We start from the raw sequence: 17,746 nt of genomic DNA on the forward strand, positions 1-17,746 counted from the left end.
GTTGGGAATCCCTGGGTTAGAGGTTTAACCCTTTGACTGTCGCAAGTCCCTTTCTGAAACTCATTCTATGTCGCAAAAGTTTTGGAAAAAAAAAAATTATTTTTTCTTATGAAAAGATAGAAAATATTTCCCCGATGGTAATGGCACCAAAAGTACGAAATTTGGTCGAAAACTCACGGAATTACACTTCCGTGAAGTTAGCGGTCTCGGCGACATATACGCATCGGCAATTTCGCCGACTTTGAGCCCGGTTTTTGGCCAATTCCGTTGTTCCAGTTGACCAAACTCATAGCTATTTCTTTAGAACTCCATTTTTTCTATCAGTTGAGTACAAGAAACCGTCCATTTACCGACGGGAACTACCCAATAAAGTGGTCAGAAATTGGCAATTTGGCCAATTTCATGCAAATTAAAAAAGATGCCAATTTCAAAATAGGGTCCAGAATAAACAATGTAGACATTCTTGGCACTAAAATAACATATCCTCTGTTCATCAGTCATGTCTCTAGGCCCCTCTTATATTACTACTGCTTTCTATTTTTATCTTTTATCCATACAAAAAAATACAAAATTTACTGTTATGCAGACTAATGCATTATTGTAAAAATGGTATAAATAATATCAGTGCACTAGTGAAAGAATATTAGACTCCCCAGTTGATGTGTATTGGACGTGTGGTGTAATTTGCTTACTCCTGAACATTGGTAAAAATCGAACATTTCCGCTACTTTGAGCTCAATTTCAAGGTCGTTTTCATCGTGGAAGTAATGAAAATCATCTCTATTTCTGTAATATGTTTTCCATTTTAACACCTGAGACCATGAAAACGAGAATACAACGATAAATACTGTACAAAAATACACCTCTAAGTCAGCGTTTTAATCCAAAAAAAATGGTCAGTTTTTTTGTTCTCATTACACACTGAGTGCTGCAGGATTTTTTTTATGTGGTGCACACTGACCACTCAGACCCATTCTCTCACATGTGGGCCTACCAGCTTTCTCCTGCTTGATTTGAAGCCGCTAGAATTTACGCGTATAAATACGTCAGAAACAGTGGCGCGTAAGACGTATATATACGACATAAACAGTCAAAGGGTTAAGTACCCTGTGGAGGACTGAACCTTCGCATATCCTTCATCAAAAATATTTTGGAGAGTCCTCCATACTGTGAGGGGGGATGGGGGCCTCTGTCAGGGTTTTCACACTCCCCAGATCACACTTACATTTCTTCTTGTACCTGGAACTGTAGCCAGGTTGAGACAATCTGTGTCCTTATCAGAGTTTATGGAGTCAGACCTATAGCATTTCACTAACATGTTTTTTTCTCTTCCCAAAGCCATAGTTGGGTCGAGACAGTCTCAGTTTGAACTCATCGTTGGAATTCTTAAGCTCAAACCTATAGCATTTCACATGCATTTTTTAATGTGCTGCTCACTCATTAAAAAAAAAACAACATGGGTTTGTTAGAAAAGGTCTAAAGAAGAACTACAAAACAATAATCCCAGTATTTATATTTTTCCGTTGTGGTGCATCATAATTGGTTATTTATGCACAACCTAAATGTGAAATTTGCTGCAAATTGTATATGAAAAATCCACATGGATGCTAATGAGACTTAAGAGCATGGGTCACTATACAGCTTCTACTCACACTTGTGTAAAGTTACACAAATTACATTCCTTGCATTAGTGTGAATTTGCACTTATTTTAGTGTTGTTACCTAAGCAAATTCATTCATTCACATTCTCTCTCTCTCTCTCATTCTCACACACACACACACTCTGCATTAAGAATGGAAACCTGTACCATATTGCCAACATTGTGATAACCTAAACATCACTCTCATTATGCACTATTATTCTTCATAAATACTGTACTATCATCACCTTTGGCACTATATATCCATAAACCAAAAAATTTTTGCTAGAATAGCATTATTAACTCAATGAGAAGTGGAGAAGAATCCTTCCTCTGTAAGCCATGCATGTCTTAAGAGGCGACTCAAATGGTGGGTTAGTAATCCTTTCTGTATAAATTACTAAATTGGGTCACCCTACCTGGGTGGGAAATGGCTGGAGTGTTAAAAAAAAAAAAAAAAAGGTAGAGGATTTAAGTATTTTTGTGACTTAACTAATTTTTTTCATTATTGCATTTGATATTTGTACATTTTATGAAAGCTCAGGCAGGTAAATTAACTTAATGGTAATATTTACATTTCTTTATGTGTATTTTAAAACAAGAGCCAGTCATTTACTAATTTTTAAAGTAAGGTAAGAAAGCTGAGTACAGTAAGGGTAATGATGTTTCACTTTCCCTTACATTTAGGTCAGCTACACTGTAGGGCTTCCTTGCTTCTATCACCACCTCATGCACTCCCCCAGTTTGTTTTAGTGTGTGAAGGTAGTTCACAGTCAAGGTATTAATGAGAGTTGTGCGAGCGATTATCTTGCATGTGCTTGAGTAATAATTGTACTGAAAGTTCTGAAATGATGAGCATTCTTCAAGAATTTCTATATTGATGTAGGGTATCACCTGAAGGCAGTCACCACTTGGTTGTGCTTAAGAAATTGAAATGAGTAATAAGAATGTTAGTGTACTTAGCAAATGTAGTCTTATTTTGTCTAATTGTGTTTGTTATCATGTCTATGATAAATATAGTACCTGATGTTTCCCACCAAACTTTTTTTTGTGGATATATTCACCAAGAATATTTTATGGCTGTTAATTTACACTTGTAAAGCTGTTATTAATCACTCTCATAAATAATTAAGAACAGCACGTGAAAGACAAGTTATACACATAATGGAAAAGATTAATAAAATAGGATAGGGCAGAAATTGGAAGTTAAGCATTTCAAAATAATTTTAATACCAGCATTTAAGGTATTTTATAGTACAAAATCTGAGATTGGATCATGAATATGATAGAAAGTAATGCAGAGTACTGTAATGCAACAGGAAAAATACAATGCTTGGTGGATAAGACTTGTTAATACGAATATTTGAGGGCTAGCATGACTGTTTCTTGACACCCTGCATAATCAGGCACATTATCATGGTATGGAATCATGTACTCCATAGATTCTGATGAATAAGACATGCACAACAGCTGGGTTGGGCATCTTTATTGTTGAAATGTTTTGCCCACACAGTAGGCTTCATCAGTAACGATCCTCAACTGCTGCACTTGTGTCTTATCAGCTTATCGGTATTTTGTATCACTTTCAACATCCATAGATGCTTTAAGATGTACTGGTCTAGGCTCTCCACATCAAGAGGGCTTTGGCTCTAAACAATGACTTATGAGCTATTCCCCTCTGTTTGCTGTTTATTAAAGCCTGTACAGGTGGGCCCCACTGTGTGGCGCTTCACTAATACAGGGATTTTCAGTTATACCCAATCTTCATTTATTCAGACTTCCTACAATAAATATATTAACCATTCACTATAAGCCAAGGACAAAAATATTTTAAGGGTGGTAATGTGTGTACTGTACTGTATATGCATATTTTAGGCTTAGCTCTATTGCTCACTTAATATATGATAGGCTTTTATATGGATTTCAAAATGATAAAAGGCTATGTTTTCTTCTACAGTGATTTTCGCTTGACAGCAGTAGACCAGAACCTAACTTGTTATATGAGGAAGGCCCACTTGTACATTTACAGTTTTCTTTCCTGAAAGTTGACCCTACCTCTTGGAACTACAGTCTCATTGATGGGCAGTGCAAATTTTTGATGGGTTGATTAAAATGAAATGGAAAGTTCAGTGAGAGTCCTGCTGAATCAGTCTGCTGGTCAGTATTGACTAGGTTTAAGCAGGCTTCAGAGGTTCCTGTGGCAGCTACTGTGCACACTAATAATTTGTTCATACCTTTCCTTTATTCGTGGAATTATTAGCGCATACAGTGCCTTTCCTTTCTGGGTTGGCTGGTGACTGGTGAAAGAAAGAGGAGTTTCTAATTATGGTTCATGCATTCTTGATCTCTTTTTTCATAGGCAGGCAGTGAGACCTGTGACAAACCTTTTTCTGGAAAATTTCCAGCAGTTTCTTTCTCATTGTGTTCATGATCTTGCCACCTGTATCCAGCCCAGTACATCTACCACTTGTCACCCCACCTGCACATGTTTACTATGGTCAAAAAATTCCTCACACTGGTTAATCTTTCCTCCGTAAGCCATGCGTGTTGTAAAAGTCAACTAAAATGCCGGGAACAATGGGCTAGTAACCCCTTTTCCTGTAAAGATTACTAAAAAGAATAAGAAGAAGAAAATTGTCAAAGTGGGAAGTCTGAATGTGCGTGGATGTTGTGCAAATGATAAGAAAGAGATGATTGTGGATGTTATGAATGAGAAGAAGCTGGATGTCCTGGCTTTAAGTGAAACAAAGCTGAAGGGGGTGAGAGAGTTTCAATGGAGAGGAATAAATGGGGTTAGGTCAGGGGTTTCAAATAGAGTTAGAGCTAAAGAAGGAGTAGCAATAATGTTGAAGGATAAGCTATGGCAGGAAAAGAGGGACTATAAATCTATTAATTCAAGGATTATGTGGAGTAAAATAAAGATTAGATGTGAAAAGTGGGTTATAATAAGCGTGTATGCACCTGGAGAAGAGAGAAGTGTAGAGGAGAGAGAGAGAGATTTTGGGAAATGTTGAGTGAATGCATGGGGAGTTTTGAATCAAGTGTGAGATTAATGGTGGTTGGGGATTTCAATGCTGAAGTGGGTAAAAATGTTATGGAGTAGTAGGTAAATTTGGGGTGCCAGGGGTAAATGTAAATGGGGAGCCTTTAATTGAGCTATGTGTAGAAAGAGATTTGGTAATAAGTAATACATATTTTATGAAAAAGAGGATAAATAAATATACACGTACAAGGTATGATGTAGCATGTAATGAAAGTAGTTTATTAGATTATGTATTGGTGGATAAAAGGTTGATGGGTAGGCTCCAGGATGTACATGTTTATAGAGGGGCAACTGATATATCAGATCATTATTTAGTTGTAGCTACAGTTAGAGTAAGAGGTAGATGGGAAAAGAGGAAGGTGGCAACAACAAGTAAGAGGGAGGTGAAAGTGTATAAACTAAGGGAGGAGGAAGTTCGGGTGAGATATAAGCGACTATTGGCAGAAAGGTGGGCTAGTGCAAAGATGAGTAGTGGGGGGGTTGAAGAGGGTTGGAATAGTTTTAAAAATGCAGTATTAGAATGTGGGGCAGAAGTTTGTGGTTATAGGAGGGTGGGGGCAGGAGGAAAGAGGAGTGATTGGTGGAATGATGAAGTAAAGGGTGTGATAAAAGAGAAAAAGGTAGCTTATGAGAGGTTTTTACAAAGCAGAAGTGTTATAAGAAGAGCAGAGTATATGGAGAGTAAAAGAAAGGTAAAGAGAGTGGTGAGAGAGTGCAAAAGGAGAGCAGATGATAGAGTGGGAGAGGCACTGTCAAGAAATTTTAATGAAAATAAGAAAAAAATTTGGAGTGAGTTAAACAAGTTAAGAAAGCCTAGGGAAAGTATGGATTTGTCAGTTAAAAACAGAGTAGGGGAGTTAGTAGATGGGGAGATGGAGGTATTAGGTAGATGGCGAGAATATTTTGAGGAACTTTTAAATGTTAAGGAAGAAACAGAGGCAGTAATTTCATGCACTGGTCAGGGAGGTATACCATCTTTTAGGAGTGAAGAAGAGCAGAATGTAAGTGTGGTGGAGATACGCGAGGCATTACGTAGAATGAAAGGGGGTAAAGCAGCTGGAACTGATGGGATCATGACAGAAATGTTAAAAGCAGGGGGGGATATAGTGTTGAAGAGGTTGGTACTTTTGTTTAATAAATGTATGAAAGAGGGGAAGGTACCTAGGGATTGGCGGAGAGCATGTATAGTCCCTTTATATAAAGGGAAAGGGGACAAAAGAGACTGTAAAAATTATAGAGGAATAAGTTTACTGAGTATACCAGGAAAAGTGTACGGTAGGGTTATAATTGAAAGAATTAGAGGCAAGACAGAATGTAGGATTGCGGATGAGCAAGGTGGTTTCAGAGTGGGTAGGGGATGTGTAGATCAAGTGTTTACATTGAAGCATATATGTGAACGGTATTTAGATAAAAGTAGGGAAGTTTTTTATTGCATTTATGGGTTTAGAAAAGGCATATGATAGAGTGGATAGAGGAGCAATGTGGCAGATGTTACAAGTATATGGAATAGGTGGTAAGTTATTAAATGCTGTAAAGAGTTTTTATGAGGATAGTGAGGCTCAGGTTAGGGTGTGTAGAAGAGAGGGAGACTACTTCCCGGTAAAAGTAGGTCTTCGACAGGGATGTGTAATGTCACCATGGTTGTTTAATATATTTATAGATGGGGTTGTAAAGGAAGTAAATGCTAGGGTGTTCGGGAGAGGGGTGGGATTAAATTTTGGGGAATCAAATTCAAAATGGGAATTGACACAGTTACTTTTTGCTGATGATACTGTGCTTATGGGAGATTCTAAAGAAAAATTGCAAAGGTTAGTGGATGAGTTTGGGAATGTGTGTAAAGGTAGAAAGTTGAAAGTGAACATAGAAAAGAGTAAGGTGATGAGGGTGTCAAATGATTTAGATAAAGAAAAATTGGATATCAAATTGGGGAGGAGGAGTATGGAAGAAGTGAATGTTTTCAGATACTTGGGAGTTGACGTGTCGGCGGATGGATTTATGAAGGATGAGGTTAATCATAGAATTGATGAGGGAAAAAAGGTGAGTGGTGCGTTGAGGTATATGTGGAGTCAAAAAACGTTATCTATGGAGGCAAAGAAGGGAATGTATGAAAGTATAGTAGTACCAACACTCTTATATTTAATATGGATTCTGCTGTTTTTTTATGTTACATAAATAAACAGCATTTGAGAAGTATACACCAGTTAAGGAATATCTGGAAATGTACATTATATATACATTACATTCATGAGGGAGGGGAACTAAATCCTTAAGGGTCATACAGTACCTAGGGGAATGGAAGGCATTTAGGGTCTATCCAAGGAGAGGAAGCACCAGTACAATTCCTTAGATCAAGAACCCTTCACTGGCATCAAGGAACTTTCCTTGAGGGTGTAAGATCTACAATGTTGCACAGTAGAAATAAATTTTGAAGATATTATTAATTTGATCTTTAAATACAAGTATACAGCTCTTCTGTTCCTTGCACATGATGTGGCATACGCCAGGGTAATTAAGATTGCTTGAACCAGAGTTATTGGTGGGAGAGTAGTAAACATTATTATTCTTTACTAAATCTGCTATTTTCCACCAAGGTATTGTGACCCAAACTAGGCAACACATATTAAATTAATCCCCAATCAGCAACATCTCCATCCATCCTTTAGAGTGTAGGCACTGTATTTCCCCACTTTTAAAATAATTCAAGTCTGGCTTACCAGTTCCATTGAATTAAAATAAGTGACTTTACACCAGTGATTGAACAAGAGATGTAATTTTTCACTACATTGTTTAGCAGAGAATGTTGAAGGTTCATAATGTTTAATTTTTTTTTTTTTTTTTTTTTTTTTAAAGTTTTACAGCGAATGGATTAAGTTGCAAGGATACTTTACTGTCATATGTGAAAGCTAACGGGTAAATTCATAGTGATAGTTTATTCATTCTGGCTACCGAGTTATAATATAATTTTACAAGAATTAAGAATTTTGGTGTTAATGCAAGATAATCTGACTTGATTTGTAAGAGACATGAATACTCAAGATATAATACATCAAGCTCAGGATGTATTCGACAGAGTCACTCACCGCTCATCTCCACTTCTGCCTACTTCAGAACGTAAATCTGGTAAATTTAAATGACGTAATTTAAATTTTAGTTACAGCATTAATTTAACATTTTAAGAAAAAAAAAAGGTTTACCAAATTCCTTATGATTGGACAGTATGACATAAATCCACACAAAGCCTCTGCAGCAGTGTAATATAGATTGCCAGAAGCTTTATTTTAAGAACTTTGGCTGTTTCCTAACCCCCAAGCAAAGTAACCTCAAGATTATTACCCACTTCCATTACCTTTAATCACTGAATACTAAACTATACAACATATTGTCCCATGGCTCAGTTGGCAATGTTCTTGCCCACACACCGAGTGTTCATGGTTCAAGCTCTGGCGTTGGTGGAAACACTGGGCATGTTTCCTTAAACCTGCTATCACTGTTCACCTAGCAGTATGTAGGTACCTTGGTGTTAGTTGACTGGTGTGGGTCATGTCCAGGGGGTACAGGATTGAAAGATCACATCGGAAATCAGAGAGACAGTCCTCAGTAATGCACTGTCTTTCCTGGGTTATCCTGATTTGTCTAACCCTCTGGGTTAAAAATCCAAACAAACCTTATCTAATAAAATACTGTACCAGTATGATGGAACCAAAGGTGTTAATAAAGGATCACCTTATGCTGCATGTGTATCTTTGTTTCTATATATTTTGAGTGGGAATACAGTGATTTTTGCTACCTTTGCCAGTAAAGCATGCTGCAGTCTAATGTGGATCCAATGATTGCAAACTTACAACCCCATTTGCAGGGTACAGCTACTGTAATTTCCATCCTCCAAAGCTGAAATCCATTGAGCTAATTTTCCTGAATCCATCAATCCTCTCTCAACATCATACATTGAGTGGTTCCCAGCACATGCTATTTCTGAATTAATTACTGAATATGAAACAACATGAGCATTGTTTTGCTCTTGGAGTTGCAAATATTGCAGGGACAGTAGTTATGAATAGGTATTTACATATACTATATCATTTTTCCCCAGAACTCTGTTTTATACACTGTACTCTGAACGTATTAGGCACGAGATTTGTTTGGATTTTTAACCCAGAGGGTTAGTCATCCAAGATAACCCAAGAAAGTCCATCTTCGAGGATTGCCTATCTTATTTCCATTGGGGTCATTCAGTCTTGTCCCCCAGGATGAGACACACCAGCTGACTAACTCTCAGTGCTTCCTTTACAGCATTTTGCCAATGCAGTAGTTTTCTTTTATACTCATTCATTTATTCAGACTTCCTACAATATATTCACTACCTTATATAAGCTAAGGACAAAAATATTTTAAGGTAACTCATATGTGTGTACTGTACATGCATTTTTTTATGACTAGCTGTATAGCTCACTTAATATACAGTGGCCCCCCAGTTATCGGCCAACTCGGTTATTGGCAGGGTTTTCGGCGCTCGGTTATCGGCCGTTTTGGACGCGTCCATCCGCCGGCTGGAGCAGCTTGCACTTCAGTTTGGCTCTGTCTCTCAGTGGCTGAAGAAGCTTCTGCTCATACATCCAAACATTTTGCTTGTTTACCATTGTTTTTAGTGGTTTTTCTTGCAGTGCAACTGAAATAAGTAACCATGGCTCCATGGTAAGGCTTGGAAGGGAGTGACTTCCAGGACTTTGAACTCTGCTTGGAGAAAACTGTGGCCAGATTGTGTCCAAGAGAGGGATTTTGCAAGGTTTGAGACTCACCGTGACCCTGACCCTACCGACCCTGTGGACTCTCTTGTGTCTTTGGGGAAGTCCCTGGGGTTGGAGGCGAGTGTTGAGGATGTGGAAGAGTTGGTGGAGGACCACAGGGAAGAGCTTACCACTGAAGAGCTGAAAGAGCTTCAGCGTGACAGCAACAGACTGCAGCTGAGGAACTTGCTTCAGAGGAGGAGGAAGAGGGAGTGAAGGCGGTGCCTTCTTCAGAGACTAAAGAGGTGTGTGCAATGTGGACCAGGGTGCAAGCTTTTGTAGAGAAACACCACCCTGACAAAGCTGAAACAAGCCATATCTGCATCATATTTAGTGACAAAACCCTGTCCCACTTCAGGGAAATCTTAAAGAGATGCCAGAAACAGAGCACTCTGGACAGTTATTTTGTGAGACAAGTGGTCCAGTGACTCTCAAGCTGGTTCTAGTGGCATTAAAAGACAGAGAAGGGAAGTAACCCCAGAGAAGGCATTGCTACCTAAAGTCTTCATGGAGGGGGATTTCCCTACCGAACACTAACTCCTCCATATCTTCCAGAAGCCAACATTAGCCTTCAATAAAGGTATGTAATACTTATATAATTGTAAAAAAATTATTTTATTGTAAATATTTTTGTTTGGAACAAATTAATTTTATTTCCATTAATTCTTAACCCTTTGAGGGTTTTCGTGGTACTAGTACGTCTTACGCGTAGGGGTTTTTGTCGTACTAGTACGCATAAATTCTAGCGGCCTCAAATCTCGCAGGAAAAGGCTGATAAGCCTAGATGTGAGAGAATGGGTCTGTGTGGTGGGTGTGCGCAGTAGGAAAAAAATCTGGGAATGCCATCATAGTACACAATTTCCACCGTGCCCTGCGGTAAGAAGTTCCTCACTCCTCGGCGAATTGGGACACTTTTGTTCCCCAGTGACAGTTCTAATACAGATGGAAGTGACAGTGATGAGTTTCAAGGTTCTGGTGAGTTTTGGAAACTAATGACCATAATATGGGTAATAGTGAGGAAAACCCAGACAACCCACAGCCTTCCACCTCTGGTGCTGGGCCGTCGTTCAGTTGTACCAGAATCAAAGAGGAAACTCCTATTTTCCAAAATCCCAGACTCAGATTCATTGGTGATGATAATGATAGTGATTATGAACTACAAGCTCTTCAAACTTGTTCCAAGAATGGAGGAGGAGGAGGAGGCAGAGGAGGAGGAGGCAAGAGGAGGAGGAGGCAAGAGGAGGAGGAGGCAAGAGGAGGAGGAGGCAGAGGAGGAGGAGGAGGAGGAGGAGGAGGAGGAGGAAGAAGAAGAGGAGGAGGAGGAGGAGGAAGAAGAAGAATACGTAATGATAACAATAATACATAATAATAATACATAATAATAATAATACATAATAATAATAATAATAATGATAATAATAATAATACATAATAATAATAATAGGTAATAATAATAATATGTAATAATAAATGTTCACCCATGACAGTAACAAGATAAGGGGAGATAACATCTGATAAGTGCTGACGTTTGATGAGGGTAAATGAGGGTAGAGCTGATGCCAAAAGATGAGATGAACATCGCCCTCCCTTTGTTTTTGCTGGTATACTACATTTCTGTCTGTCTATTTGCCTGTCTGTCAAGCTCCCTGTCTATCCATCTAGCTCTCTGTCTCAGAGAGCCACAAGACTGCGTCATCACTTTTACTCACATCTTCAAGCAGAGTATAGCACTTTGTCTGGGTTTCTTGGGTTACTACCATGTATTCTTGTATTTATGTGTACCCTCCATATCTTCCAGAAGCCAACATTAGCCTCCAATAAAGGTATGTAATACTTATATAATTGTAAAAAAATTATTTTATTGTAAATATTTTTGTTTGGAACAAATTAATTTTATTTCCATTAATTCTTAAGGGAAATATTAATTCGGTTATCGGCCGACCTTCAGGAACGGATTACGGCCGATAACCGGGGGTCCACTGTATTTAAGTGTAAACATGTTATCAGGCTTTTATATGCATTTGAAAATAAAAAAAAAAGGCTTTAATTCATTTTATGATTTTCGCTCTACCTTTACCTGCTGCATAAGCGGGGTCCTCCTGTACCATGATAGTCTCACCATTGTACACATTATCCAACTCCCTCTATACATTTTGTAAGACATTCACTTATTCTTCAAATGAACTTTCTGCAAGTGTTAAATTTCAACTCTGTCAGTGAATAGCTTATTCATTGGGCAACAGCTCATTGTAAATGAAAACCCAATTTTCCTCCTCAAAATGTGCAGCTTTTGGTAAAGATCTTGCATAACCTTCTTATCTACAAGGCATTTATTACCTTTATACATTTTGAGCAAGTTTCATCACACTTCTGCTCTGAATATCATGATAATTCATCATGTGTCTGAAAAAAATTTTTCTTCCGTCTTGAATTAATTTTATCTTATGTTTTTGTGCTGTTATTGTTATTACCTCAGTTGCTTTCTCCATCACATTTTTATGAGTACTTTTTAAGTTCGTAGGTAATTGTGGCAGTGTGCTGCAGCTATTAGGGTTAAGTGCCGGTCACATTCTTGTGCTTCCTTGCTTTATAACCATTAAAGCTTATGTAGGCATATTTGTTTAACAATTTTTGTGTCATGTTTTACCTTTAAACTACATTTCTAAGGTTGGTCAAAAGGGAATGTAGACAATAGTTCTAGAACAGTTGATAACTTTTTAATCTGTTTTGCTCCTATGTTGAAAATTCATTATTTTTTTTTTTCAGATTCTGCCTCAAGTACTAGTTCTGTTCTGACAAATGTGGCACCTCCATCTGCTCTTCCTTCCTTCATAGCATCCCCCTTTCCATCAGTTAGAGCTCCTCTTCCTCCACATGTAACAGCTCCAACACCCCCATCAGGTCCCAGTTTTCCATCACCTGGACCATTACCTGTCAGTGGTGTAGCTTCACCAGTTGGTGGATCCTCCAGTGGTACTCCTGGTCCATCCCCTAGAACACTTCCCCTTTCTCCCCTCACTCGTCCATGTGGTCCTTCTCCTCCACCACCAGCACCACCTCACATCTCTACTGTACCATCACAGAGTCACACAGTGGACCAAACCTTGGCTAGCTCTGGTCCTGCCCAAGTACTTGATAAACAGTTAACTCAATTGACCAGCCCAATGCATCCATTGTTGACTGAGCCTCATCCACCAGTTAGGTAAGTCATATTTAGTTTGTCTGTTATGTATACTATGCACGATACTATACTATACATAAAACTAATTTAAAAATATTTGCTAAAAAATATTTGTTAATACGTACAGTTAATCTCCACTTAACAAATAAGATAGGAAATGGAGAATTTGTTTATTCAGTGAATCCCATTTTCAGTCTTTGATTACACTAAGGCCCGTACTTATGAGGCTCAGAATTATGAGGTTTTGTACTTGCAGCAACTGATTAATTACTAATGAACAATGACCCCCCTTCTGACATCGAGGCCCCCATTCTGACATCAGATTTGTTTGGTTGAGATTGGTCAAGAATTAAATATTCACTATGTATGTTAGTAGCACGTTTGTGGTTGGTAGTGGTGGAGGGATGGAGGTGCTGTGTTGTGGATCTTCTTTCTTTTCTTCTTTCAACGTACCAGCCGTATCCCACCGAGATGGGGTGGCCCAAAAGGAAAAACTAAAGTTTCTCCTTTCAAATTTAGTAATATATACAGGAGAAGGGGTTACGAGCCCCTTGCTCCCGGCATGGCTTACGGAGGAAGAATTCTGTTCCACTTCCCCATGGGACGTGTTCAGTAAATGGCTGGGCTGAGATGCAATACATGTACAACATGACAATACACTTCCTCATCCTCATACCCACCCTCACCAATTTCACTCTCTTGCCCACACTACATTCACACCCAAACCCACCTCACACTTCTCTCAAACGCACACTTGTTTCACACCCACACCACCTTCACATGGAAAGTACTTGAGGATCTGGTCCTAAATGTGCACACTGCCATAACATATTGAAGTGAGAGATGCAAGAAGTGTAAAATTAACTTTGTGAAGGGCAGGGGTGCTGTGGGCACAATAAGAGAGCACTGTATCAATATCTGTGGTCCCATTATTATTATAATCAAATAGAAGCATTAACCCTACAAGGGCCATAGTCCATGGTCCCAGATTCTTCAACATATTACCAGAAGATATCAAAAACACTACAGGTTAGCTGTTTCCACCATGCACTGTGTTGGGCAAGAATTTTATTTTTATACTTTGCACTCTACCATACACATCCATTCTCTAATGTCTAGGGCAAAATGTGCCTCTCTCAGCAAATTTGAGGGCACTATGAATTACATTAAAAGTCCGATAAAACTCACTAATAGGGGAAGCGTGTGTCCGATTTACTGAAAATTCCATTATATTGAACATTTCAATTAAGTGGACATAGTACATAGTCTTGGTGGGATTTACTATTAAAACTCCTAGCAATAAATATTTTTAATGGTTAAAATAATTAAAAGATTAGGTTAGTATAATTTATTTTACAGTAGTTCAGCTTCATTTAGCTCAGGACATGGGGAAGTGGAGAGGAATCCTTCCTCCGTAAGCCAGACGTGCCTTAAGAGGCGACTATAATGCCGGGAGCAAGGGTATGGTAACCCCTTCTTCTGTGTAAATTATTAAAAATAAAAACTTTCATCTCCTTTTTCGAATCACCCTGCCTCAGTGGAAGATGGCAAGTGTCTTAAAAGAAAAATTATACAAAGCTCCATGATTTACAGAAGTTGACAATAAAAAACTCACCTTGGCAAGTTTCAATACACAGCACAAGCCTGAGGCCACTCCTCCATAGTGGTTACATAATTAACCAGACTTAAAACCTACAAGCCAAAATGGCCAATTCATATTACCTGATTATACATTTCTGCAGTCTTTCCATGTTCTCTTTTGAAATCTCAGGATTCATCCCAACAGTGTTCTTGATTTAGTACAAATTAGCTGGATTTATATTGAATAGTTTCATTCCTTTCTCAAATTAGGCATTATCTTTGTTCTTCCTGCAGCTTTTTCCTTGGAAGAAGTTGCAGAAGTAACACATTTTGTAAAAGAATTCATCTGTTTCTGTTTTCAGTTTTCTTTGGTTACACACTGTATATATTTCCAGTTTTTCTTTTTAGTAAATTTTCTGTCATTTATAATTTGTGAAATAAAATAGCTCAGATTATTTATTTGCAAGAAATGCATTTAGGCATAAACTATTTTTATACTATTTTATAGTGATTACTATCAATGTCTTTTCAAATATTTAGTGAAATTGTGTTTGTGCACTCTAGGCAGTGTGGCTCCACGTTGTTGCTTCCTAAAGGTCACTATCGTAACTACAGCTACCCACTCTATGTTGCCGGTAACCCGCTGCATAACCCATCACCACCTCCATCACTACCATACTTAGCTGTGCACCAGGAGCAAGCACCTTTTATGACACTTAGCAAATCTCACGGTCAGCTTTGTACTTACCCTAAAGCTGAATCACCTTTGGGGCCAAGTTCCTACACTGGGGAACCTTATGCTAGTGATGCTGCATGTGTAAATATTGTTGGTAATAGTGTTAGTTATGGTTATTCCCCATACAGTGAAGGTAGTGTAGATGCCTCTGCTTCTGTTGACCTTGGCTCACCTAGTGTAGCTGAACCAGCGGGCAAGCCTGGAGGAAGTGGTTGGTTAGGATGGATTCGTGGCACAGTGTCAAGTGTGAGCCATCGTGTAGCTGAAAAAGCCAAGACTTCAATGGATACTATGATTACCACTCTGGATCCTCAGATGAAGGAATTTATACGTAAGCATCAACCATTTTTATGTTTTAATGTCTAATTGGTTTTACAATGAGTATACCCAGATAACCAAATAATTAAGATAACAGTTAGGTATTAAATTTAATGAAAAAGAATAGGGTAATACTCATTTATTACCCTTTTTTATTTTGGGCACCAGCTTTCAGGAGTTCATGCTATATTTGCTATTATAAAACACTAAAAACATGCCAGGGAAATGTAACAATTTTCACAGTTTTTAATATTCTTTATATGTCTGTATTTTAACCCTTTCAGGGTCAACAGGCCCTGTCAGAGACTTGTTCTCAGGGTCAGCCAAATTTCAAAAAAAAAAAAAATTTCTTATGAAAAAATAGTTTATTTTATTGAACATTATAGGCTAAACAAAATTTTTTTACCATCAATACTTACCGAGATATGGAGGCGTGAAGTTGATGAAAAAGGGGCACCATGTGGCAACATCGCCGACTGCCGTCACCCGGTATTCTTTTACGTATTTACTTTCTTATGTACTAATTTCTATTATTTTTTAATTTTTCTTTTTCCAAGTAACTATTATGGCCTGTGAGACCAGTATGATCAGTATTTTGTAAGTTATTTCTTTTTCAATACTACACAATAAGGGCATTAACACTGTTGTCATTGTTTTGTTTACAAAAAATATTTGCACAAACGATATGAAATGTTGTTTATTACTATTTTTCTATATTTTATATACACATATACAGTCACGGGGAATGTTTCTAGAAGTTCTGCAGCCTGTGGAAGTCTTTGAAACATGGTGTCATGCACAGTAGTGTTTTACATAAGAACATAAGAACGAAGGAACACTGCAGAAGGCCTACTGGCCCATGCGAGGCAGGTCCAAGTCTCCTACCGGCTTAAGCCAATGCACCCAACCTAGTCAGGTCAGGTCACATTGACTTAAGGGAGGAACACGGCAACCGACCTGGTAGCACAAGCTATCAGGTCTAACTCACACCCACCCACATCCACTCATGTATTTATCCAACCTATTTTTAAAGCTACACAACGTTCTGGCCTCTATAACGGTACTTGGGAGTTTGTTCCACTCATCCACAACTCTATTACCAAACCAGTACTTTCCTATATCCTTCCTGAATCTGAATTTTTCCAACTTAAAACCATTGCTGCGAGTCCTGTCTAGGCTAGATATTTTCAGCACACTATTTACATCCCCTTTATTTATTCCTGTCTTCCATTTATACACCTCAATCATATCCCCCCTAATTCTACGTCTTTCTAGAGAGTGCAGATTCAGGGCCCTTAGTCTATCCTCATAGGGAAGGTTTCTGATACATGGGATCAACTTTGTCATCCTCCTTTGTACATTTTCCAGAGAATTTATATCCATTCTGTAATAAGGTGACCAAAACTGTGCAGCATAATCTAAATGAGGCCTAACCAAGGATGTATAGAGTTGAAGAACAACCTGAGGACTCCTATTATTTATGCTTCTTGATATGAAGCCAAGGATTCTATTAGCTTTATTGCGAACACTTATGCACTGTTGTCTTGGTTTCAGATTACTGCTAACCAGAACTCCTAAATCTTTTTCGCAATCCGTAATATTAAGATCTACATTATTTAGTTTATATGTGGCATGGTTATTGTCCTGTCCAACATTTAGAACTTTGCATTTGTCTATATTAAACTGCATCTGCCACTTCTCCGACCACTGCATCAGTCTATTCAAATCTTCCTGGAGTGCTCGAATGTCCTCGTCAGAATGAATTCGACGGCCTATTTTGGTGTCATCGGCAAACTTGCCGATGTCACTCTTTATGCCCTCATCTATGTCGTTTATGTAGATTGTGAACAGCAGGGGGCCCAACACTGACCCCTGTGGAACACCGCTCGTGACACTTCCCCACTCTGATTTCTCCCCATTTATGCAAACTCTCTGCTGCCTATTTGTCAACCATGCCTCTATCCAGGAAAAAATTTCTCCTCCTATTCCATGTGCTTTAATTTTCCTCAATAGTCTCTGATGTGGGACCCTGTCAAAAGCCTTACTGAAGTCCATATACACAATATCATATTCATTACCATGATCTACCTCCTCAAATACCTTAGTGAAAAAAGTTAATAAATTCGTAAGGCAGGAACGCCCCTTTGTAAAACCATGCTGAGATTCGTTGATTAATTTATGCTTTTCAAGGTGGCTACGAACTGCCTCGGCAATTATTGATTCCATAAATTTTCCCACTATGGAGGTTAGGCTTATTGGTCTATAGTTCGAAGCTAAGGACCTGTCACCTGTTTTGAAAATAGGTATCACATTTGCCATTTTCCACTTATCTGGCACCATGCCAGTTTGTAGTGATATGTTGAAAAGATTAGCCAAAGGTGTGCTAAGCTCCTCTTTACATTCCTTTAGAACCCTTGCATACAGTTCATCAGGGCCTGGGGATTTGTTAGGTTTTAATTTATC

The 17,746-nt window shown here is 38.4% G+C and overlaps 1 protein-coding gene across 2 annotated transcripts in view; it reads left to right on the forward strand.

The window, feature by feature from the left end:
- LOC128704150 (protein PRRC1) overlaps positions 1 to 17,746 on the forward strand; it is a 58,737-nt gene that overhangs the window by 10,199 nt on the left and 30,792 nt on the right. The window contains exons 1-3 of one of the 2 annotated variants that reach the window (XM_053799213.2): positions 7,543 to 7,803; positions 12,234 to 12,669; positions 15,094 to 15,296. In XM_053799213.2, coding sequence (XP_053655188.1) covers positions 7,707 to 7,803; positions 12,234 to 12,669; positions 15,094 to 15,296 — 736 coding nt within the window. In that variant the 5' untranslated portion in view covers positions 7,543 to 7,706. Of the gene's footprint in view, positions 1 to 7,542; positions 7,804 to 12,233; positions 12,670 to 15,093; positions 15,297 to 17,746 lie in introns of those variants that run through there. The other variant, XM_053799215.2, reaches the window with a different exon arrangement.

The sequence above is a fragment of the Cherax quadricarinatus genome, chromosome 66, assembly GCF_038502225.1.
Source record: "Cherax quadricarinatus isolate ZL_2023a chromosome 66, ASM3850222v1, whole genome shotgun sequence".
Classification (NCBI taxonomy): Eukaryota; Metazoa; Arthropoda; class Malacostraca; order Decapoda; family Parastacidae; genus Cherax; species Cherax quadricarinatus.